The sequence below is a fragment of the Simochromis diagramma genome, unplaced genomic scaffold, assembly GCF_900408965.1.
Source record: "Simochromis diagramma unplaced genomic scaffold, fSimDia1.1 OVJJ01000304.1, whole genome shotgun sequence".
Taxonomy (NCBI): Eukaryota; Metazoa; Chordata; class Actinopteri; order Cichliformes; family Cichlidae; genus Simochromis; species Simochromis diagramma.
Window position 1 is genome coordinate 9,847,326 of NW_024387030.1, and position 22,125 is coordinate 9,869,450.

The window sequence follows — 22,125 nt, forward strand, 5'->3', positions numbered from 1 at the left end:
TTATAATTTTATCTTTATATAACATCCATTTCATATGAAACTTTAACGAAACGAAAAGCGTTGTTGCGCTTTGTTCTGCGTTTGGGAGTCTTAAATTTTGGGGGTACTTTTCCACCCTACTATTAATGAAAACAATTAAATGTGGAGACTTTTATTTTGAAAAGAAAAACGTCTCCATTTGATTTTGACCTAATTGTGCGTACCTGTTTCTTATATGAGAGTTGTCCTGTAGCAGTAGTGACTTCGTAGTAGTAGTAGTAATTATAACAATAATAATATAAATAATAAAACCTTTATACAACGCGGGACGGCCTAGCCCGTTAATTCCGACCTTATAAAGATGGTGGATTTAAAAAGTCTGTCATTTCCGGTCGTGCCCCCCAGAAGATTGTGATGACCTTACATAAATGGCGCATTGCTACTGAAATTTGCAAGGAACCCTAGTATCTGATAAGGTAAAGCGATGACAGGACTGGCTAGATTTTGTGTAGGATATTTGAATTCTGGTTAGTTTAGACATAAACGAGGTAGATATATCTGAGCGGTATTTAGCGCACAGTTTTCGGTGTGTTTTTCTTCTGCAGAGGGAAATAACTGTTTGGTGCTTGCTAGCACGAATTACAGCAAAGCAATGAAGAGAATTTTAGACAAATATATGAATTAACAGCATTTTGTTAAGCTGTTATTCACTGTAAGTCTTCCATGTAATATTAGAGGTATGTTTAAATGCCAGCGTTGGGCTAGTAGCTTAAATAGTTAAGGTAGAAAAGTAGGTCAGCATTTGTCGTGCTACTTGCTAACATGATACAATCCGCTGCCATGGTAAATGATGATGTGACTTTGACCTAGAAACAAGCAAATCTCTACTTGACACAGAGAGAGCATGTTCTATTTTTATGGCTAATTTTGCTCACCTCCACTGTTTTAAATGTGGGTCATTTCCTTGATTGTTTGTTTTTGCTTGTTTTAAAGATTATTTTTGGCCCGGGATTAATGCGTTAATAGAATAATCCTATTGGCAATAACCTAGTCGATTTCTCAGTACCTTACTTCTTGCTTTGATAGGAAACAAAAGAGGCTGGCATGGCAGAGGGAAGGGCAGAGATGGAAGAAGACAGGGGAGATCTGCCCAACGGAGAGGATGACAACGACTCGGATAGAGATGAAGATAACAGATTAGTTGGTTGGATATTACATGAAGATATGGATGAGGACGAGGAAGATGAGGAAGTGGACGATGAGCAGTTATTAGACGCTGAAGCAGTTGAGCAGGACGCCCCAGCTGAGCGCAGTGGTCATATAGCAGTGGTTGACAGAAACATCATGTATGTGTGGGGTGGATACAAGGTATGCTCCTAAACTGCATTGCCATTATGTTTCTGTATCTTTCTGCCGTCTCCATAATTGTCTAAATTTCACTGTGTTCATCCTCCTGAACAAGAATGCTGAAAACCATGGATTCTTCGACTTGTATCTGCCGAGAAACGAGATCTGGACCTACAACATGGAGTCAGGAGTCTGGTGAGGGCATCTGGCTTGCAAGCCAATCATACCTCTACTTTGTAATTGTGTACAAAAATGAATATAAACATATATATATTTATATATTTATTTTTTTCTATTTACAGGACAAAGCATATAGCTGGAGGTAGCCTCCACACATCGATGTCAGGCAGCTGTGGGGTGTGTGTTGATGGAGTTCTCTACCTTTTCGGGGGGCATCATGCCCGGGGAAACACAAACAAGGTAGGGTGTGACTAGGGTTAGACTAAATTTCCTATCTGCTTCTGGTGTTTTTAAATAGGTGCTTGCATCACATTACTTTAAAAACATATCAGCCAGCTGTGCGAGCGGACAGTCTTTACAAAACGTCTTTGCTCATATAGATTTACCGCTTGCCCTTGAGAACTCCCAGCCTTGTGTGGGAGGAAATGAGGGATCTTAAAGGACTTCCGCCATCATCCAAGGACAAGCTGGGCTGCTGGGTTCAGAAAAACCGGTAACAGGATAAGGGTTTTTGTTTGTATGTTTGTTTTGGAGGTTTTTTTAACGTAGTTACTCATTGTGCTTGAGAAAATAAGGCTCAGTTTCACCAATCCTTCATTTCTTTTGACAAACATGTTTTTAGATTAACTGTGAAATGTTTTTTTTTTCCTATAAAAAGAGTAAAAACAATAGATTGATCTTGAGTTTACTTGAAAGTAAAATGGCATTAATTTTGACACAATGATGGTCGTTGTTTTAGAAGTTTTATTACTGTATAGTTTACATACTCTAATTGTAGAAATGAATGTTGTGGTAATTTTTGGCTTTTAATGATTTCTTTTTCCAGGATGGAATGATTGTACGGCAGACATCATTAATGACTGAGTGCACAAGTTTGAATTTATTTTGGATTTCCTCTAATCCAAACAGGGTGAAATACATACATACATACATACACCCCCGCTTAAAATTTGATAAACTCTCCTTTGACTAGATGCTGTTTCTAGTCATCAATACTTGCTTCATTGTGGTTGGTGACACTAGCCCTCCAGCAGTTTCCAGTTCGTGGCAGGCTTGAGCCTTGGTGGTTCCTGGGTTGTTCGTAAACATCCTAACCAATTTCCTCTTATCTGAAGGTGACAGTTTGGTTCTTCCTCTAGACACTGGACAAAGTGGTGACACATCTGAATGTGTGTGAATCTAAAATTTTCCTCCTTATATCTTCTTGAAGTTTCACATTGTTCTGAGTATTGGTCAATCCAATGACTGCTGTCAGGCAAATCCTTTTCAATGCTGCACATAGAAACTACCCGTTGTAGTCAATCACGATCACTAATGAGGCCTTTGCCTTCAGAGCCACTTATTAAAAGATTTAAGTGAGTTTATATATATGTGTGAGCTTGTATGTATGCTTTTGACACTGTGTGGATTAGAGATTTGTTTGTTTTTTAAGTCATTAAAGACACATGTACAATCCTTCCACGCTGGAAAAACAGTCCAAAGAAATCATTAAAAGTCCAGAGTTCATGCTCATGATAAATCTGTGGTCATTTCTGATCACAACACAATGAGAAATGCATAAGAGAGATCATTTCTGTAAGATTTTAAATATGTAAGTAATTTGTCTGAATGATTGCAGAATTATCTACTTTGGGGGCTATGGCTACGCTGCACAGGGCGCTCATCGAGGGACTTTTGAATATGATGAATCCTCTTCTCTTGTGGTCTGTAAAAACAAAAATCTTATGACAAATGATGCATTTAAACAAAACTATTATAAAATTGTCTTGAAATCCATTAGATGCTGTTTTTGCTAATTAAATGTACTCTTGATAGCTGGAGCTTCTTGAATAATTACGGCTTAATATCTAAATGTATCCCTCTGCCTTGTCCTCTTTGTTTTCACCGCTACAGTGGGACAGCCCTGGGCGAGGCTGGAACAACCACATCCATATCCTGGATCTGGAGACGTCAACGTGGAGTCAGCCAATTACCACGGTAAAAACACTTCCTTACAACTTCAGCACATTCGATTTTATGCATACACACAAATGCGTGTGTCACATTGCCCTGCAGTAAAACTTGGAAACATCCTCTGTAATCAAACAGCCTCTCCCTTTTTCTTCTAATTTAAAAAAAAAAAAAAAAGAGAGATCTTAGTGATCTTTAAACAGTATTTTCAATTTGTCTTGGTTTGGCCTGATGCAGGGGGACACCCCTTCACCCAGAGCAGCTCATGCCTGCGCAACAGTTGGCAACAGAGGCTATGTGTTTGGTGGCCGATACAAGGTAAGCATGGGCAAAACGTGAGATTTCAAATCAAAGCATTACTTTTCTTCTTTTTTTTTCCACTCCTAAATTATGTGCATAAGTGTGTGCGCTCATTTAAAGATAAAGATGTTTTCAAAATAAACAAATGTACTTTTGTTTTGTTCACAGAACTACAGATTAAATGACCTGTACTATCTTGACCTGGACATGTGGGAGTGGCATGAAATGTAAGTGCTTCTTAATGTGCTGTGGTATGTAATCCACACTATAAAGGTTTTTATTAATCAGATCATACATATTATACGGGTCATAGCAAAGGTTTTGAATTGAATCTTTTTCTTTTTTTCTTTTCTTTTTTTAATATCACGTTTCTAATTGCAAGACTATCTGATCCGATTATTCCCCTGTGACCAACTCTGCCTTGCTCTAGGAGCGTTCCCCAGCAGGGTCCAGTGGGCCGTTCCTGGCACTCCTTCACTCCTGTGTCACCAGACCACATCTTCCTATTTGGAGGTTTCACCACAGACAGGGAGACGTTGAGTGAGTCAGACACTCGACCTCAAGGAGCAAATAATCAGAGGTCCTAAAATAATACCTGATCTCAAAGAGATTATTTTTCTGTCTTTTAGGTGATGCTTGGCTGTACAGTGTGAGCAAAAATGAATGGAAGCCTTTCAAACACAGTCACACAGAGAGCCCCAGGTGACCATCTCACGTTACTGTGAACAGCTGGCAGTGCGCTGGCACTTTTTCCTGAGCTAAAATGTGGACAATGTTTGACTTTGTGATTTTTTAGGCTGTGGCACACAGCGTGCGCTGGTCCAGATGGCGAAGTGTTTGCGTTCGGAGGGTGTGCCAACAACCTGCTGTCGCAGCACAGAGCTGTAAGATGGTCATCATATCTCAATTTAACCTGCAGTTAATGCAAATTTTCACTTGGTGAATTAGATTTTTTCCTCCACTTCACAGGCACACAGCAATGACCTGCTGGTTTTCAATGTTCAGCCCAAATCATTAGTTCGGTGAGTGCATACAGATTTGAAATCCATTTCAATTTATTTTGCCGTCACGTCGTGTTCATCTAACTCTCCAATTTCCAGGTTCTGCATGGAGACCATCCTTCAGCACAGGGAGCGTTTGTCTAGCTACTGGGACTGTTTGCCTAAACACCTCCTGCACAGCCTCAAACAGAGAATGGCACGTGTCAACACACTGGGCTCTTAAGAGGACAATTAGAGGACAATATGTATGCGTGGAAGGGATACATGCTTTCTGAAAGCAGGTAGTCCTTTTCATGTCAGTGGATACTTTCATACATAAAAACCTCTCCAGGGAATGCTGAACGGCTTCGGATTTGTTAGAAATGCATCCCGCCTGACGCATGATGGTTCACAGGCCATCCTCAAAACTGTTAATCACCTTATAGATGTTGCCGGGACAACCATCATTGTTGAGTGGTGGTGGTGGTGATGCGATAGCACAGAGGAGAAACCTCTCACTACTTTTGGGATTAGCTTTTTTTTTTTTTTTTTTTTTTTTTTCTCTAAACATTCTTTGCCCATCTTAATTTTGATGAGTCGTTTCGACAGTAGTGATGAAAAGCTTAAATGACGGCGTCGTTTTCTGTCCAGATTAGATGCGTCTTATGACGACAAACGTGAACTAAAAACAAAACTTAAATTCATTAAGACAGTGATTCTGTATCAAACAACAAATTAAAAATAAGTTTGCTGTAATTATTACTATACTTTTTGAGAATATCTTGAATACAGTGTTTATTGATGTTGAATGATTTTCCGAAGTTCTCACAGACCTAAAACTCGTGCTTTATGCTACACATGACTATCTACTTTAAGGCACAGAAATGCTAACTTTAGGTTTTTGTGTGTGTATATATGATTATTTATATAATTGTGTGTGTGTGTGTGTGTATGTGTGTGCGTGATTCTGTACGTTCAAAGAGGCTTTTAAAGCCTGAAATTGGAGAAAATAAATTGTTGAAAGTGGCTACTGTAGCATACGAACTTAATTTAATCAATTAACTCACTGCAAGTTTATTGGGGCTGCGGCTTTGTTTGGAATTGCCTGGTTTGCACAAAATTCCCTTGATTGATTTAGTTTGTTTTTTGTTTGTGTTTTTTTTTGTTTTTGTTTTTTTAAGTGTGGGATTAAAAAGGCATATTATTACTGCAATGCATAATTTGTACTCAGAAAATAAACACATGACATATTCAGCTTTGTATTTGGTGAACCACAACATGTAACAATCTCAAGAATTCTGAGAAAATCACCTATATTTCAGACATGGGTGGTTAAGTCTGCAGAGTCTCAGTGAACCGGACTGAGGTGCAGTTCCGTGCTGAAGAAATGCTGTAAATTTCAAAAGTCTCTCTGGCTCGTGTCTTCTATCCTTCATTTTTTCTTGGCAGCCAGCAGGTTTGGAGCAGACACCTTGACTTTTCCCGGCATGTTTCTGGATAGGTCAGAATCCTGCGGCAGAGCGTCGTGAGAAAAGGGACAGTTTGAATTGTAACACAAGGGAAAACTGTGCTTCCATGCGTAACAGTTTCAAACAGTTATCGATAAGATTATTCTATTTTTACAGTTTGTTGGGTGGAAAATGTGAAGTTAAAAAAAACCCTGAAACATCTGTTTGACCCTAAACGTAATCCAATAAAGATTCAGCAGCAGGTGAGATGACAGTGTGCTGAAGTTCATTCATTTTAATCTCGTGAAATGGCTACAAGTGAGGCGACTTTATTAAAATGCTTCTTATTTTGTGTAGCATTCCTTGATAAATGACTGGATTGTAGTTATTTTCTAATGGATACTAACTATGTAAATTTAGCAACACAAATTAACAGAAAGCACTCTTTTTAAAGGCAAGAAGGTTTTTTGTACCTTGACGCTGCGGAACAGGTCTTTCTCTCTTGGTGACACCTCTTTGGCTTTCACGAAGCTGAACACTGCAGTGCGTGCAGCTGGTAGGAGCACAAACAAGAATTTACCATCAGCTTGAAAGAAACTATCTTTACAGTAATGTCAGTCAAAAGCTTTCTGAATTACCTTTGCCTTTTTTCTGAGAACCTGGTGTCAGTTTCACTTTGTGTCTGCAGAAGACAAGCAAGCAGTTAGGCTTTGGTCTCTTCAATTTGACTAATACAAGGAAAAGCTGATACCACTCACTTGTAGTTGGAAAGAGCAGTGTACGGAGCGCAGACTGGCACTGCAAACAGCATCACATCCTCCGGATGCGGCTGGCCTGTTAGAGAGGTGAGCAGATTCTCTGCTTCCTAAAGTAACAGACAAAAAGAAATCCTTTAAAATAAAGCTATTCTTTTTAGTAGTATTTTTAAAGGGCATACAGATTTCTTTTTTAGGATTAATAATCCATATTTAAATATTTATACTGCAAACTTACCTCTGCTCCAGGATTGTCCTGGTCCACCTCATCTTCCTGAAAGAGAAGAAAGCTTTGTTGAACCTTTCCAGCTACCAGTCTGTGGCCATGAGTCACCAAACAGCCACAGATAGGTTTGTTCTAATTACAGTATTGTGTAAAAGTCTTGAGCTACTCTTAATTTCTTTATATGTTTCTTCTAAGGAGGCAGACTTTGATTATTTTTTTATGCAGATAACTTTGTAAACATAATCAGATATTATACATACACATACTGAATCCTTTCATTACCTTATCCTCCTGTTCTGCAGCACCTCCCTCCTCTCCGGGCTGCTTCTTCTCCTCCTCCTCCCCTCCACCCTGCTCTGCTTTCTTCCCAGCAGTCTCCACATTACGAGCTTTCTGATGTTGTTTCTGAGCGGCCGGTTTCCTGACGGGCTCCTCTTTCCCCTTCCCTTTCTTTCCTTTCTTCCCTTTATCTTTCTCCTCCTTCGTGGAACCAGCTGACTAAGGAAGCAAAGCAGCTGAAATGTTATTTACTGCGACACCATCGAGAACCACGTGCGCTGCAAGTACTAGTGCCAGCTGCATGTAAGGGTTTTTCTATTCATTCTCACCCCAAGCAGCTGCATCATCAGCTCTCTGTCCTCTTCATCCTGATCTTTATACTTTTCTTTGATCTTCTTCAGTTTGTTCTGTAATGACAAAAGAGTGTGGCTGGTACCTTTAGCCCATTTTTTAAACTAAATGTAATCTTATAATCTTCTCATTTAGTAAAACTTCAGCTCTCAATTAAAAAAAATACTAAAAGGTTTTAAAACCTCTGATGCTTGCACAGCACAAAAAATGCCGACTTCATCCGTCCGTCTCACCTTTTGACCTCTCTTTAACGGCTGCTGAGAGGGTCCACTGCCACTTTTGGACCCCTGATCCCCCACCGGTCCACCGGATGACTTGTCAGGCTTCTCCTCAGTCTCACAGCCCTCGAGTTTCTGCTGCTGCTTCTTCTTCTTCTCTTCTCTAAGGGAGGAGGCAAAAACACAGCGACCGGTCATCTTTCTCTGCTCATGCTGTCATCATCCGCTTGTAATATAAAACAGGATTTTCATTTGGGTTATACGCTCACCTTCTCTGCTTGGCAGTCATGTGTTTTTTCCCCTGTGAATCTACGTCATCCTGAAAGTCAATGAATAAAAAATTGCTATTTATTGTACTTTAAATGAGATGGAAAAAACTTAAATGTCCAAAGATGGTAATATTTGCCTGAGCAGTTGTTTCTTTTTTGAAGCCGGCATTCTGGGAGCTCCTAGAAATAAGGAGAAATGTTATTAAAGTACTTTTAATTCTGCAAATATACATCTGTTTGGCTTTTCTTTTGCTTGGTTAGTGGTACTACCTGCTGGGTTGTAAATGAGAGAGGGTGATGGTCGTATCTGGAAAGCTGAATTCTTCACTCTCTTCATTCTCTTTTTCCATACCACTGTCACTCCGCTCTGACACCTTCTCTCCTGTATCTGCTGCAGAGTCTACTTCTCCACTCGCGCCATCATCCTCCTCCTCTGTGTCGTCCTCCTTTTTCACCTCCACCTCCTTGGTCTCTCCATCGTCTGCTCTTTCTTCACCCTGATCTTCATTACTGCTGTCATCCCCTAGAAAGGCAGCAGAAATGGCTCAACAAATGCATATAGATAGATATAGACAGAAATTACATCATTGATGGCTTCTTCCTACCTATGAGCTCCTCTCCCTCATCTAATAGCTCGGCAGTTCTGGATGTGGCCTCTTCCATGTCTTCCTCTACGGTTCTCACCTTCCTCTCCCCTTGGTGCCGAAACACACTCTGATCATCCACCTGTAAAAAGCAGAAGAAACATTAGTGAATTCTTTAAAAATGATAAAGGCTTGAAAATACACTCACAGCTAGTGATGGTACTCACCTTGAAGAGGAACCCAAAGCCCATAATTAAGTAAGAAGGTGGCAGAAAATTTTTCTTTCCTAAGGGAAAAAAATTACAAAAATGAGTCCCATCTGATCTCTTTGTAGTCGGTCTTTCATGCATTCGAATTCTGCTCTTTGATACCTCTGATCATGAAGCTTCCAGTTGTCAAGTACTCGCCAGTGGGAGCGGTTTTAGACACCTGGGGGAGAAAAAAAACACATAATACCACTTATCAATTTATTAATAAACAATTATACTATAAAAAACACCACATGCCTGTAAGTTCAAAGGTCCCAGAGAGCGTTTAGACTTTAGTATGGAGCAATTTTGTGAGTGTATCCCTGATTTAATTACTGCAGTTTCTCATTTCTTAAACAGCCATGTCCAAAGACATATCAAAATATATCAAAAGACGTAATTATTGGCCTGCTTCAAGCAAAGGAAACAAGTAAGGAAACTACAATAACCTGGAGAGATTAGTGGTTAACCATCTCTTAGGAAGAGGGATTGTAATCAGTGATCGCATATCAAATCAGAAAAATACAACAGAAGAGCTCACAGCTTTGATTAATAGTGAAAGTAAGAACATTTCCATGCGGACAATGCAAAGACAACTCGAGACTAAAGAATTAAATAAGGAAAACCACTTATCAGTGTGGCTAATAGGGAAAGGAGGCTTCAGAGTGCTAGGGAACATAAAGATTGGACTCTGGAGCAATGAGGAAAAGGTCATGTGCTCTGATAAGGCCTGTCCTGAAGTGATGGGTGCGTCGAGGTAAGAAGCAAGGCGGATGAGGTGATCCACTCATCGTGCCCAGTGCCTACCACAGAAGCTTGTGGGAAAATGTTATGATCTGAGGCTGTTTCAGTTGGTCAGGTCTAGATTCACCAATGAGGCCAGCTGACTATCTAAATGCACTGAATCACCAGGTTTTTCCTTCTTTGATAGCGCCTGTATATTCCAAAATGATAACGTCATGATTCATTGGGATGAATCGTATCACTCTCCTCAATGATAATACATACATAAAAAACATGAAGAGTTTTCTAGACTCACCTGATGATGATGAACCCACCAAGCACTGGTGACAATTTTGGCATCCCAAGCAGCACTGTAGCACACAGCCATGGTGCCAGCTTCTGTCAGAGTACGGGGAGGGATGGGATTCCCTGGAGCAAGACGATGAGCAAGTGGAGGGTGTAAGGAGAAACTAGTTTAACTCAGAGAAACCTAAACTAGTTTAGTGGGGGGAAATGCATTGAAAGCTGCATTTTAAGTTTACCTGAGGGGTTTTTGATGACACAACTAGTTGCTCCATGGAGGTCAGCATGAACATAGATGTCACCTGAGAAAGTATAGAACAAGTGATAAACCAGATTTTGACGGTATTTATTTTCCAAGAGAAGTGTGTAGAAGCTTCCTTACCAGCCCGGAGGTACCGTTTAACGATCATCTCGTTCTGCTGCTGGTCCCTTCCTGCGATGACGAGATAGTTCTCGGAGCTGATGAACCACAAGAACTTTTCAAACCTGCCAAACGGGAACAGACAGTTAAAGCAGACTCAACAGATCAAGCACATTATAAAGTTCCCACACATACACATCCATGTCTTACCAGTAGACTTTCCTGGCCTTCTGAATGGTGGTCACCGTCTGGACTTCTTTCAGGGTCTGCTGTGTTTTTTTCTCAGCTGATTTCATGGCCTTTAGTGACATTAAGTTAGAAAAATTATCAGTAAAATCTAAATTTAAGTATAAGAGTATAAAGTACATTATTCTGTTATTTCACAACAGATGTAGCCTCAAGGCATTTTATTGTAGCGTAAAGACCCGGCAGTAGTAGAAAGAAACTCATACAATCAGTTGACCCCTTGTGAGCAAGCACTGTTCACAGTGGGAAGGAAAAACTCCCTTTTAACAGGAAGAAACCGCCAACATAACCAGGTACAGGGAGGAGCAGCCATCTGTCGTGACTGGTTGGGGGTATGGGGGAAAAATAAAAAGAGCAAACAGAAAAAGGACAAGAGAGAAACTGTGAGAGAGAGCCCCAGAGTTTAGTGATAACTTATGATTAAATACAGCAGTGGTGTACAAACACGTGGGAAGCAAAAAGAGATGAGTGAAGAAGAGCTGAAGGTGACGGCTAGTCGGCTTGAGTACATTCATTTCTCCACTGCAATTAGTTCCAGGTCATATGCCAGGCAATGGTAGCATTTTATTTAGTGGTGGTCGCTTCAGTCGCCCCGTCTCAGAAGAGATAAAAATGTATCTCACGCCTACCTCCCATCACCAGTGGTATCATGCGCTTTGTACAGTCAGTGGTCGCTTCCAGTGTGGACAAAGCTTAGTTGATGGTTCAGGGTAACCTGATCCAGCCCTAACTATAAGCTTTACTAAAACAGGAAAGTTTTAAGTCTAATCTTAAAAATAGAGAAAGTGTCTTGGCTCCCCCGCATAAAAAAACTGGGAGTTTGTTCCACAGGAGAGTTTTTTAATGCATAAGAAAACAACGTTCCTTAGAAGAACAGATCTGGATCTTGCTTCCTGCTGATCGTACAATCACATCATGGCATATGGAAAAATGAAAAGACAGTTTTCTTACTTTATCTGCTGCTTCAATGGTTTTCTGTTCCTTTTTTTCAGCGCTGCGTTTGAAGTCGTAGTACCTAAAAAAACACAATAATAAAGTCTATCAACTTTCCCCACATAATGCATTATTGTGTGCACATCACACATCAACCTACTTTTTGGCATTGGCATAAGCAGACAGCCCAAGATCCACATCCACCAACATGGGTTTGTTCCTCTGCAGCTTCTTGTTCTGTCCTTTGTCTTTATTTTTGTTTTTCTTCCCTTTCGTTTCCACAATTTCTTTCTTTTCTTCCTCTTCCTGATCCTCCTCAGAAATATACGGATTCCTGGATGTGACACAACACAATGCCGCGTATATCAATCTGACTTCACATAAAAATTACGACATTTAAGTTCATTGCTTTTTGGGGTGATCTCACTTTAAAAGCATGGTGATGTGGTTGGTCTGCAGCTTGAGCTCTTTGATGGCACAGGCCACGGGGTCTCCAGCAGCTTGTGCTTCTTTGACAAGAACACCGATCTCAGTCCAGTCCACCTGATTGGCCAGTGCGCTGCGCACCACCTGCAGCGCCCTCTCCACCACAGGCAGGTTCATCTCCACTAGTTCACCCTTTATTCTGTCCACCTCCTGCAGCACACAGAACGAGATTTCAGCAAAGTCACGATCAGCTGAGTGGTTATTGTCCTCAACATCTCCTTGTGCGTACAAGCAAGAATTATTATGTAAAGCCTTTGCTGCTAACCTGTGCTTGGTGTAGGGCCTCCAACCTCTGCTCATGGTCCTTCTTAACATTTTCCAGCTTTTTCAGAGCCTGTTTCTCCTGCTGCAAGGCCTTCAAGTCGATTTTTTGACTCTCCATCTTGGAAAAAAACTCATCTACCGCCTGTGTCAGATTATTGTGGTGGATTAGTCTTTATTTTTCTTGAAAAAATAACTTAATTATTATCCCCCAGGTATGTAGCTGCGCTAACATGTACCTTGTCAAAGGTATCAAACTCCAAATACGGGCTTTTTGCATGCTGGGCAAAAAGGAATGGATGGAATTCATCGTATCTGCAAGTAGACATCATACACATGAGCTAAACAATCCTTCACTTCACAACCAGATGAAAAAAGGTACTCCTTGATGTAAAAACAGAGTCATACGTGAGAAGCTCTTCACTGGGTTTGCCAGGAGTTAAACTTGGTTTCTTCTCAGTCTTTTGAATGATGTAACCCTTGTTATAATAAAGAAGAGTTAGTGAATTCAATCAGACTACTACAGAATCTTAATCTAAAAACTGCTTACTTTGCCACTGAAGTTCTCAGTTTTTTCCATGTAAGTTTCTGCAATCTGCAGAGCCTCCAGGATTTTAGGAGCAACTGAAGAAAAAAGCAGGGAGACCAAATTTAGTTGGAGATTTATAGAAAAATATAAGAGAAATAAAATAGTCTCTAACTGCCCTACTATACCTTGGGCAGAATCAACTTGACTGTCAATTTTGATAGAGCCCGACAGTCCTGCTTCTATCAAACTGTGCTCTATCAGAGTGGCTCCGTATGCTGTGGATGCGTTAGGAAAGGAAAAAAAGATTCATAGTCTTTCTACATGTTGAAACAAAAGATTAAACTTGCGTATCTTTTGCCTGGATACTTACGAAGGTGAGGATTCAGGACCCTTTTCACTTGCTCCCCATTTGGTGCTTTGCTAAGGATTTCAGTCAGCCTAAATAAAAAAAACAACAACAATAAATCACTGATATAAGGTTCTGAGTTTTGTTTTGTTTTTGTTTTTTAACTGAATTTTGAACCATGTTCAGTTTATCCAGAAACTAGTAAAGAGGTCCTTGCCGCTCCAAACTGATGAGAGGTTCGGGGGGTCTGGCGCTTTCCACAGGGTAGCGCTCTCTCACAGCAATCTTAACGTCTTCTGCCTCTGCTGTCCGAAACCGCAGCAGATTCAGGATGGTGTACTCATGATCTGCAAGGATGATGTTACCCTGAAAATGGAGATGAACACCCCGACAAATAGGCATAAACAGATATGCGGTTGCACGTAAGTAACAGGTTTTGAATATGAACATGAAATGTAAAAAGCATCTGAAATGTTTTCTGACCCTGTCATATAGTTCGATAATCAAGTGGTAGGCAGCTTCATCTGAGCCAAACTGGATGTCGACAATCCGGTCAATCCCAAGCTGCTTAATCTGGGTCAGTCGGCGTGTCTTCAGGTGTTTTCGACACTGAAAAAAACCTCTTTAACATCAGTTTCATCACAACAAGTGATCCAAAAACAAACAAACACAAATGTAGTATGTAAATAAATCACAACAACCACAAGTCATTGTAATGACATTTACATTTACTGTACAGATCCATCTATTAGGGACAGGCAAATCAATACAGTCACTGGATTTGTGCAAGTGAGGATACTAATTAAATTATTTATCCACAGTGAAGCCAATGGGACAATAAACTCATTACATCACAATAAATATCCTAAAATATCAACACAATTATATTATTTTATGTTTTTTAAATAGTCTTACTTTCATCGCAAACCCTGAAGGCATCATGTTCTTGGGCCATTCAAAGTCTGTGGAATGAATACGAGTCCCAGACTCGATCAGGAGAACAGCTTTGCTGTCAGGCCTGCCGATGCAACACTCTGTTATTCTCACTGATTCAAAGTGCTGGAAACAATTCAGTAAATTTACTGTTTAATTTTAAAGTACTTTACTTGAGTACTTCCATTTCCTGCTCTGGTAGGAAGGAAAATATCAGTAGTGTGCAAAAGTATTGAGCCGTCCCTAATTTCTATATACTTTTCCAAGTATATCAGACTTTACTGACTGACCTAAGGCTCTTTCAAAGTTTCCCTTGAAGACTGGTTGCCTTGTTATTTATTTTCAGTTCAGTCCTTGTACCTGACCATTTTCACAAGAATGTTGGTTTTTGTTGTTGTTTTTTTAGGCACTTGACACTGACCTAACAGGCCAACACATAACTCAAAGGATAAATGAGTGATGTGTCTAAAATCAATTTTAAATTGTATTTTTAACTCTGTTACTAGCAACCTGCCACAAAAGCACACATCTGTTCCCATTTCTGTAGCTGAAGCTATGCAAAATACAGACATCACAGTTTGACGGGCATAAAATTGTGTTTTTCCACTAACAAGGTGATTACTAAGGAACTATTAGTCAAAAGAACAAAAGAAGAATTGACAAGTCTAAAAAAAAAAATACTATCTACAGCAGATGAACAGCAACTGACTGGGACACACTTGAAACATATTTCCGAAGACGATGCACAGTCGTAGATTAGAATACTGAAGTTTACAAATATATCTTATGATTCACTGAAATGTGGCAACTTGTGTATGAATGCATCAATTGTCATTAGCATAAATGAAATGCAAAACCTAACAATGTCATTCTGCTGCATAACTAGTTTTGTGATATTTCTGTTGTATTTACTAGCTTTATTCATTATAAAAGAGAAAAACTTTCAGAGGACAGTTTTCTTACTTTTGCAAACGGATGAGATACGTCTTGTTGTCGATGTCATACACATTATAGACTCTCATGCCAATGTAGCTGCGGAAGAAAGAGGTAAAACTTCATGATTAACTAAAAGTGTGTGAATATGCAGTGGACAGCCAGTCAGACGAGAGTTAATTTTAGCTTAGCTTAACAACAAGCACCTACTTGGCATTGATCTCGGCAATAACGGCCCTGATATCCACAGTAGTAAATCGTGTTTTCATCGTGATTTTAATTCAGGGTACAGCAACAACAAAAAAGAACTGTTCAAAGTGATAGGGAAAATATTCACATTTCTACAGCAAAATCGGCAAAGAAAACATGCAGGTAATTCCTGAACATGCGCACATATGGCAGTTTTACGGAAACTGGTAAGGCACAAAAATGATCAGGTCCACGCCTTTTGCGCACAGTGGTCGTGAGCGAATAGGACTCTTATCTGGTAACGTTATTCTTGTTATATGAATGTAGGTGAAGCGGCTGCTTTGCTCCAACGGGACCTGTTTCTGTATGCTTTTAAGCTAATGGTCTAGATTTTACCAATAAACGTGCAACAATGATGCACTACTCAAACTGGCTCATTGACGTAAAAAACAGGGCAAGCTTTCGAAATGAGTACAAATCACCACCTAACACCGACTGGATTAAGAGGGGGAATATTGCGGACATGCAGAATAACAACCCGCATCTTAACGAAAAAGCATCCGAACTAGCAGCTGCCATTCATCTCTTGAAAAAAGGTAAGAAATCGATTTGCAGCTATATATCTGGGCCTGCTGCGAATAATTCAGCTCGAGTGGCACTTTTCATACGTGACAGGCCATATTTTGTTGTTTCTTTTAATTCAAACCATGTTCGGACTGATGTGAGGGAAGCAGCTAGAGTTTCCAGTTTCCTCCTTCAGGTCAAAGTGGAGGGCGAAGGCGTGCTCCGTTACCAGGGCGACGGTCAGCTAACAGGACTCACGCTAACGGCGCTAGGCTAGCACCCTCAATGCGACTTCAATGTCCTTTTGACGCAACAGTACGCTAAAAAAAATATATATATATATATATTTTTTAAACTTATGAGCGAAATGAAGCATCCACATATGCATGTTGTGGATAGTCGACGCATAAGTGGTGTCTAAAACTCAAAGGAATGCATCGTAAGTAACTAGTTAGGAGCTGAGCGGAGTGATGACAGGTCTGTCTGGGTTACACATCGATTACGTTTCTTTACAAATGTCTTTTATGTATTTGCTAACTATGAGCTGGTTTAACTGTAACTGACTAAGTAAATGTTATTGTTAGTTATATGTTTTTCCCCATACATTAAATCAGCATTATACCGATAATTGGTAACGTTAGAGTTGACCTACACGCCCGCCCGTATTTGCCATTTCTATTGCCAGACATATACAGCGAGACAGAGAGAGACTATAAACAGTAGTCAGTAATTAAAATAAAAAAATAAAAATAGACAGCCTATATATTAAAAAATACTTTTCTTATTAATTTTGGATAGTTAAGACATTAAAAATCAGCTTTCTTAGCAAGAAAGAGCATTAAAAAAAGATGTTATCTGGTTTGAATTTAGCTATACAGATTGTCAAAGCTGCAGTCACACAAAAGTAAATCTCCTTTATAGACGACACGAAGTGATTTTGCTCTTGTGGGTTCTTTCGTGTATTTATTATGTGTGTGAATTAGAAAAAGACAGATACAAAAGGCGAGACTTCCACTTTTGACATTTTCCATACTACAGACGTTACAGCTTTTGTTATACAAAATGAGTTGGTACAAAAGATAAGGATGCAAGGAGTAGAGGTAGTGAAGGTAGATGAGTTGGGATCAAGCGTCCAAAGCAAGGAGCAGTGACCAAGAGGTGACCAAGAGAGTTCAGGCAGGGTGGAGAGAAGTGATAGAAGGAGTAAAATAGTTATTACCAGTTAGTTAAAATCATTAAAATTAAAGCTACATTTGTAAGTAACAAATTCTGAAAGACCCTAGTTTCTATATGGGTAATAGGTTGACCTCTGCATTCTTTGACTGTACACTGACTATCTTTGGGTTTTTGACTGTTGGATGTATGAAAAAAAATGATTTTATACCAACTTACATGTTTGATAAATTAATAGTCTTCATTGTTTTCTTACAGTTTTAAGACAAAATGTCTTCAATTGGATGTTGAGGGCTATAAATTAGAGAATGACAGCTCCTTGTCTCCCACCAAAATTATCATGGGCTTTATTGTCCAATGGGGCGTGTTCTAGTTTTTACTGTCTGTGGAGCACAGGATTCCCCTCTAGATTAGGCAGACTTGTTTTTTTCCTGTGCAATTACACACACAATTTAAATTATTCATAATATTAATATGAGAAATAATGTATTCTTGTTTTTTGAAAACCTTTTATATGTCTTTTTTATGAATTGTTGCAGGCTACAAAATAATCAAGAAAATTGGGGAAGGCACATTTTCAGAGGTCCTGAAAACTCAGAGCTTAAAAGATGGGAAGTTTTATGCATGTAAAGCCATGAAGCAGACAATAAACAGGTATGTACTCTGGAACTAGCTGTCAGTTAGTAATGTGCAGTTCCCCCATACTCTGCTTTGTAAGGGCAATTGATACATAAGTCAGCAGTTGAGTATTCTGTTCACAATAATGCACCAATTATGGTCATTAAATCTGGTAAGCCTGGTGTAGCTCACTGAATTAAGAAAGCAACCCATATATGTAGGGGTATCGCCCCAAGGAGTGTCTTCCTCTGCACTCCCTCCCAGAGTTCCTGTATTATCGCAATAAAAGCTAAAAAAAAGAAAGAAAAGAAAAAAAAGTACATCCTCTGTCATATTAAATGTGCTAATGGTTTACTCTGTTGTTAAGTCTGGAGCAGGCCAACAATCTGCGGGAAGTCCAGGCAATGAAGAGACTGAGCCCTCATGCAAATATTGTCCAGCTACATGAACTGATTTTGTAAGTGTTGCCTGTCACGTAGTTAAATGTATGATATGGTACGTCATGTTAATTCAACAAAATGTTTCAGTGACAAGGAAACTGGAAGGGTATCTTTGATTTGTGAGCTGATGGAAATGAATATCTATGAGTATATACAAGGTAAGTTTAAATCTGGCAGGGAGTCACTTTAACTTTTAGGCTCACTTTGTAGCTGTTTAAGGATCAAAACTGTTTTTATTCCTTGCAGGAAGAAAAACACCTCTGCCCGAACATACGGTAAAGCACTACATGTACCAGCTCTGCAAGTCGCTTGAACACATGCACAGGTAAAAAGGAAACACTCAAGTTCACATGAAATGATTAAATAAAGGCATTATTTGGGTATCCTGAGGCTGTGTTCTCTTTTATAGCTGTGGGATCTTTCACAGAGATGTAAAACCAGAAAACATTCTTATAAAGGTGAGATGCATCATTGCAGTAATCAGACTTAGAAGAATGTAATAGTCACACTTTTATTTTCAGTGTCATTTTTAACATATATTTGTGCAACTTGCAGCAAAACATTTTGAAGCTTGGCGATTTTGGCTCGTGTCGGAGCGTGTACTCGAAGCCCCCGCACACAGAGTACATCTCCACACGCTGGTACAGAGCCCCAGAGTGCCTGCTCACTGACGGGTATTACAGCCTCAAGATGGACATTTGGAGCGCCGGTTGTGTCTTCTTTGAAATCATGAGGTATCCTTTGCAGCACAGAATTTCACCTGTAATACTTGAAGTTTGGCTAGAGGGCATCGCATTTCAATTAAACTTCATTCCTCGTACAACAGCATTGCCTTTGCCCTTCTTTGCATTCTCAGCTTTCTGTGTAATTCGACCTCCTGTCTTCCCACCCCCAGCATAAACAAATGTGAAATGAAACCTGTGTGAATGGCTTTGCTGTGTCAATAATACCTGTGTGTTTCAGCTTGAATCCTCTCTTCCCTGGAACCAACGAGTTGGACCAGATTGCCAAGATTCATGATATTTTGGGAACACCAGATCAAAGTCTGCTCCAAAAGTTCAAGCAGTAGGTGGTCATTATGTTTATTACAGTTCATTATGGTAATTGCATGTGACCGAAAGCGGCACAAATAAATTGTGAATACAGGTCCTTCCATTAATGCTTGAACTGTATAAATATTTTAGATTCAGCTTATTTTTTTTACAACTTTAAGAAATGTAATGAAGTACTCCAAGTACACTAGGGTGGGAGCTAGGGCTGAAAATACATTTAAACTCTGTTACAAACTTCATCCAAATTACACACAAAAATTTATATCACAGAATTCTGCATGGCTTCATTAAATATGCTAAGGTTATTACACAAAACAAAATCAGCTAATCAGTACAGAAGTTTAATGTGCTCAGCTATGCTTGTCTCGGTGTTGTAATGTCTGTGCAGGTCTAGAGCGATGCATTTCAACTTCCCTCCAAAAAAAGGCACTGGCATCTCACGGTTAATCCCCAGATGCCCAGCTCCAGCTCTGTCTCTCCTCTATCAAATGCTTGCCTATGACCCCGATGAACGAATCACTGCTGAAACAGCCCAAAGGCACACATACTTTAGGGAAATAAGGTGAAGTGCTTAATTGTATTTATGTATCTTAACTGATAACTAATATTTTCCAGAAGTTAAATTATAGCCTTCCTTAGTGTCAAAGTCACAGTTTGAGTGTATTGCTTAAGGGCTTTAAATAAATATGCTCTTGTGTTTCTTCTCCTAGGATGGCAGATAAGAAGGCCGAGAGTCTTCACAGAGTTTCTGGGACTATGGATGTAATCGGAAGTTGTGTGACACAAAACTCAGTTGACCATATCTGTCGACCAGCTCGAGTTGGGAAACAACTGAGAGGGAGACACACAAGACAAACACCTTTAATGAGTGTAAGCTAAAGCTCTAAAAGTTGGCTCCAATAAAATCCACCAAATTACATCTGATACTTTCTCTATTTCCAGCACAACATGAAGCATGTAGCAGACACCCTCATCCGACGGAACATCCCTCATTATCCAGCAGAGCTGCCCAAGCTCAATGTGGTTGTACCGGGACCGCAGATCTCCTTCCCAGTCTCCACTATGCCCGCATTTACCGTCACTCACAGAGGCACACTGCCAACTATCACATCCAAAAAGTGCCAGTCACAGTTGGCCAAGGTAAACACCAGTATGACAGACACCAGGATTTTCACATTTTTGAATTCTTCATTATACCTTCTGGGAATAACATCTACCAAGAGCATTACACAAATGCAGTAAAATAAAAAAACAAAAGGCATATTAATGGTCACTAGAAAAAAATGTGAAGAATCAAATTAATACCACTAACCAAGTGCCCCGATGATGCTTTTTGATATGGCCTTTCATTTGGCTGCATCTACTCTCTTCACAGCCCCGGGATGACTCACACCATGCAGCTTTCAAGACCTACTATATGCCACCTCTGGATAGAAAACATGGAGGCTGCTGAGAGCCAAAAAACAGGAAGTATTACATTAAGAAGAAGAAGAAAGGAAAAAAAAAAAAAAAAAAAAAAAAAAAAAGCCTTTTAATACTGGCTAGACCTGTACTGAAATGGATAACTTGAGAAGACACGTCTGTAAAACATCACAACTGTGCTTGAGACGCGAGTCACAGAAGACCATAAAACCTGTTATCTCAACCGCAAACTGACAACTGAAATTCATAAACGGCATATTCTTTAATGCCGCGGATTAAGAGCATGGAGGTTTAGTTTTACTCTTAAAAATTGAACACACTGTACAGTGGGAACTTCTTGTAAAGCAATACGACACCTGCAAAAAGCAGCCACACCACTTGGGCTTGAGTTTTATTATTGTACAACTTTGAATCAAATGATTAAGCCAATTTTAACATCCCCCCCCCAAAAAAAAGAAAAGTGCACACAGATGTCTTCAATTTGCTACCCTGCTCTGACCTCCCAGCTATTTTTACAAAAACCACTTTTAGAAGTTTAAAACGTTACTTGAATGAGACTGAGACTGCCTCTATATAATTATAGTTTGACTTCACTGTAATACTCTGGAAGTTTCAACAGCTGGGTTTTTTTTAAAGACAAAGGGACAGTTCAAACAAATCTCCACTAACTTTGTTGACTCATATTTTTCCAGAAGCTGACATAAATATTTTTGAGGAAAACCTGAGATCAGGGAATTCCCCCCCCCCCCCCCCGAGTAAGATAGGAGAGGTCCAGTTGGAGAGTGCACTACCTTACCTGGAAATCTTCACATTCCACACAGTAGCTTTGATTAATCTGCTGGGATTCAAAGTTGTAAAAAGTAATAAATGTGAAAACATTCAGAGGTGGCGTTAATTTTTTTTTTTTTTTAGATTTCTAGAGAAGTGATGATCCTTGAAATAAACAATTTTTTAAAAAGCCCAGTCTTCCTGTACAAATGTCAAGAACAAGAACTTAAAACAGTCCTCAGCATCAGTGTTGTGGTTGGAAACAGATTTTGCACAGTTATGCTTAAAAACTGACTGCAGATTAGGTTTAAAAAGGATATTTGAATGTTTGTTGGATGCAAAAATGTAGCTTGGCCAGTACCTCCATACCCCTTCGCTCGAGGGACTGTTGCTTTTCATTTCTCTCAGAGCTGTGAGCTCTTTAAATCAGACTGTGACTCAGTCTGCACATCATTGTGAAACATTACTAGAGTAAAAAGAAAAACTCATCAAGCACCATTTGTATAATGTTGTATTAACCTCTGCTCAAAGCTGGCATATTATCGACAAACTCCTGATGTGCTGACAGAATAAACTGATGAGAAAGTGGGTAATTTAAGCTCCATCAGCTTTCCATCTAATGCAGAGGTCACTTATGGCATTATTATCAGTGCATTAAAAATGCATAACTGTCAAATGGAAAAGCCTCCTCTGTTGTGTTTGTCTGTTTTTCGTCTTTCATTAGTTAAAAT

The 22,125-nt window shown here is 39.6% G+C and overlaps 3 protein-coding genes across 4 annotated transcripts; 2 read left to right on the forward strand and 1 right to left on the reverse strand.

Annotated features, from left to right (window-relative positions):
• The first annotated feature begins 326 nt into the window (after positions 1-326).
• LOC120740230 (kelch domain-containing protein 2-like) lies at positions 327-5,990 on the forward strand. The gene is made up of 14 exons (XM_040042430.1): positions 327-455; positions 1,066-1,347; positions 1,442-1,521; positions 1,629-1,746; positions 1,887-1,999; positions 3,125-3,209; positions 3,400-3,483; positions 3,694-3,774; positions 3,925-3,983; positions 4,187-4,296; positions 4,386-4,458; positions 4,553-4,640; positions 4,726-4,778; positions 4,857-5,990. The coding sequence occupies exons 2-14, from the start codon at positions 1,084-1,086 to the stop codon at positions 4,978-4,980; spliced, it is 1,332 nt and encodes a 443-aa protein (XP_039898364.1). The 5' UTR covers positions 327-455; positions 1,066-1,083; the 3' UTR covers positions 4,981-5,990.
• LOC120740226 (nuclear export mediator factor NEMF-like) lies at positions 5,278-15,599 on the reverse strand. Its single transcript, XM_040042422.1, has 32 exons — positions 15,379-15,599; positions 15,199-15,267; positions 14,218-14,320; positions 13,786-13,911; positions 13,520-13,668; positions 13,327-13,394; positions 13,142-13,231; positions 12,978-13,051; positions 12,836-12,906; positions 12,667-12,742; positions 12,432-12,572; positions 12,108-12,316; positions 11,841-12,014; positions 11,699-11,762; positions 10,712-10,800; positions 10,523-10,626; positions 10,380-10,442; positions 10,154-10,266; positions 9,238-9,295; positions 9,094-9,152; positions 8,888-9,008; positions 8,553-8,805; positions 8,420-8,462; positions 8,283-8,332; positions 8,029-8,176; positions 7,774-7,851; positions 7,448-7,663; positions 7,178-7,213; positions 6,943-7,049; positions 6,823-6,866; positions 6,658-6,737; positions 5,278-6,246 (listed from the first exon to the last, which is right to left on the reverse strand). Exons 1-32 carry the CDS (start codon positions 15,435-15,437, stop codon positions 6,169-6,171), a joined length of 3,213 nt encoding a protein of 1,070 aa, XP_039898356.1. The 5' UTR covers positions 15,438-15,599; the 3' UTR covers positions 5,278-6,168.
• A 52-nt stretch (positions 15,600-15,651) lies between these two features.
• LOC120740229 (MAPK/MAK/MRK overlapping kinase-like) lies at positions 15,652-22,070 on the forward strand. Of its 2 annotated transcripts, none has more exons than XM_040042428.1 (12): positions 15,652-15,953; positions 17,634-17,748; positions 18,080-18,169; positions 18,240-18,310; positions 18,399-18,477; positions 18,562-18,610; positions 18,708-18,886; positions 19,116-19,217; positions 19,593-19,766; positions 19,915-20,074; positions 20,147-20,344; positions 20,580-21,494. In XM_040042428.1, exons 1-12 carry the CDS (start codon positions 15,770-15,772, stop codon positions 20,655-20,657), a joined length of 1,479 nt encoding a protein of 492 aa, XP_039898362.1. In that variant the 5' UTR covers positions 15,652-15,769; the 3' UTR covers positions 20,658-21,494. The 2 variants fall into 2 exon arrangements, with proteins under 2 accessions (XP_039898362.1, XP_039898363.1); XM_040042429.1 differs by lacking the exon at positions 15,652-15,953 and adding an exon at positions 15,976-16,360 and having other exon boundaries at positions 20,580-22,070.
• Positions 22,071-22,125: the final 55 nt, after the last annotated feature.

Coding starts and splice junctions, on each gene's coding strand:
- LOC120740230 (XM_040042430.1), top strand. CDS start 1,084: ATGGCAGAGGGAAGGGCAGAGATGGAAGAAGACAGGGGAGATCTGCCC. Junction 4,297..4,385: donor CACAGACAGGGAGACGTTGA/GTGAGTCAGACA, acceptor TCTGTCTTTTAG/GTGATGCTTGGCTGTACAGT. Junction 4,459..4,552: donor AGTCACACAGAGAGCCCCAG/GTGACCATCTCA, acceptor GTGATTTTTTAG/GCTGTGGCACACAGCGTGCG.
- LOC120740229 (XM_040042428.1), top strand. CDS start 15,770: ATGATGCACTACTCAAACTGGCTCATTGACGTAAAAAACAGGGCAAGC. Junction 15,954..17,633: donor CATTCATCTCTTGAAAAAAG/GTAAGAAATCGA, acceptor GAATTGTTGCAG/GCTACAAAATAATCAAGAAA. Junction 18,887..19,115: donor GTCTTCTTTGAAATCATGAG/GTATCCTTTGCA, acceptor TGTGTGTTTCAG/CTTGAATCCTCTCTTCCCTG.
- LOC120740226 (XM_040042422.1), bottom strand. CDS start 15,437: ATGAAAACACGATTTACTACTGTGGATATCAGGGCCGTTATTGCCGAG. Junction 13,395..13,519: donor CCTCTCATCAGTTTGGAGCG/GCAAGGACCTCT, acceptor TTTTTTATTTAG/GCTGACTGAAATCCTTAGCA. Junction 7,852..8,028: donor CGTTAAAGAGAGGTCAAAAG/GTGAGACGGACG, acceptor TTGTCATTACAG/AACAAACTGAAGAAGATCAA.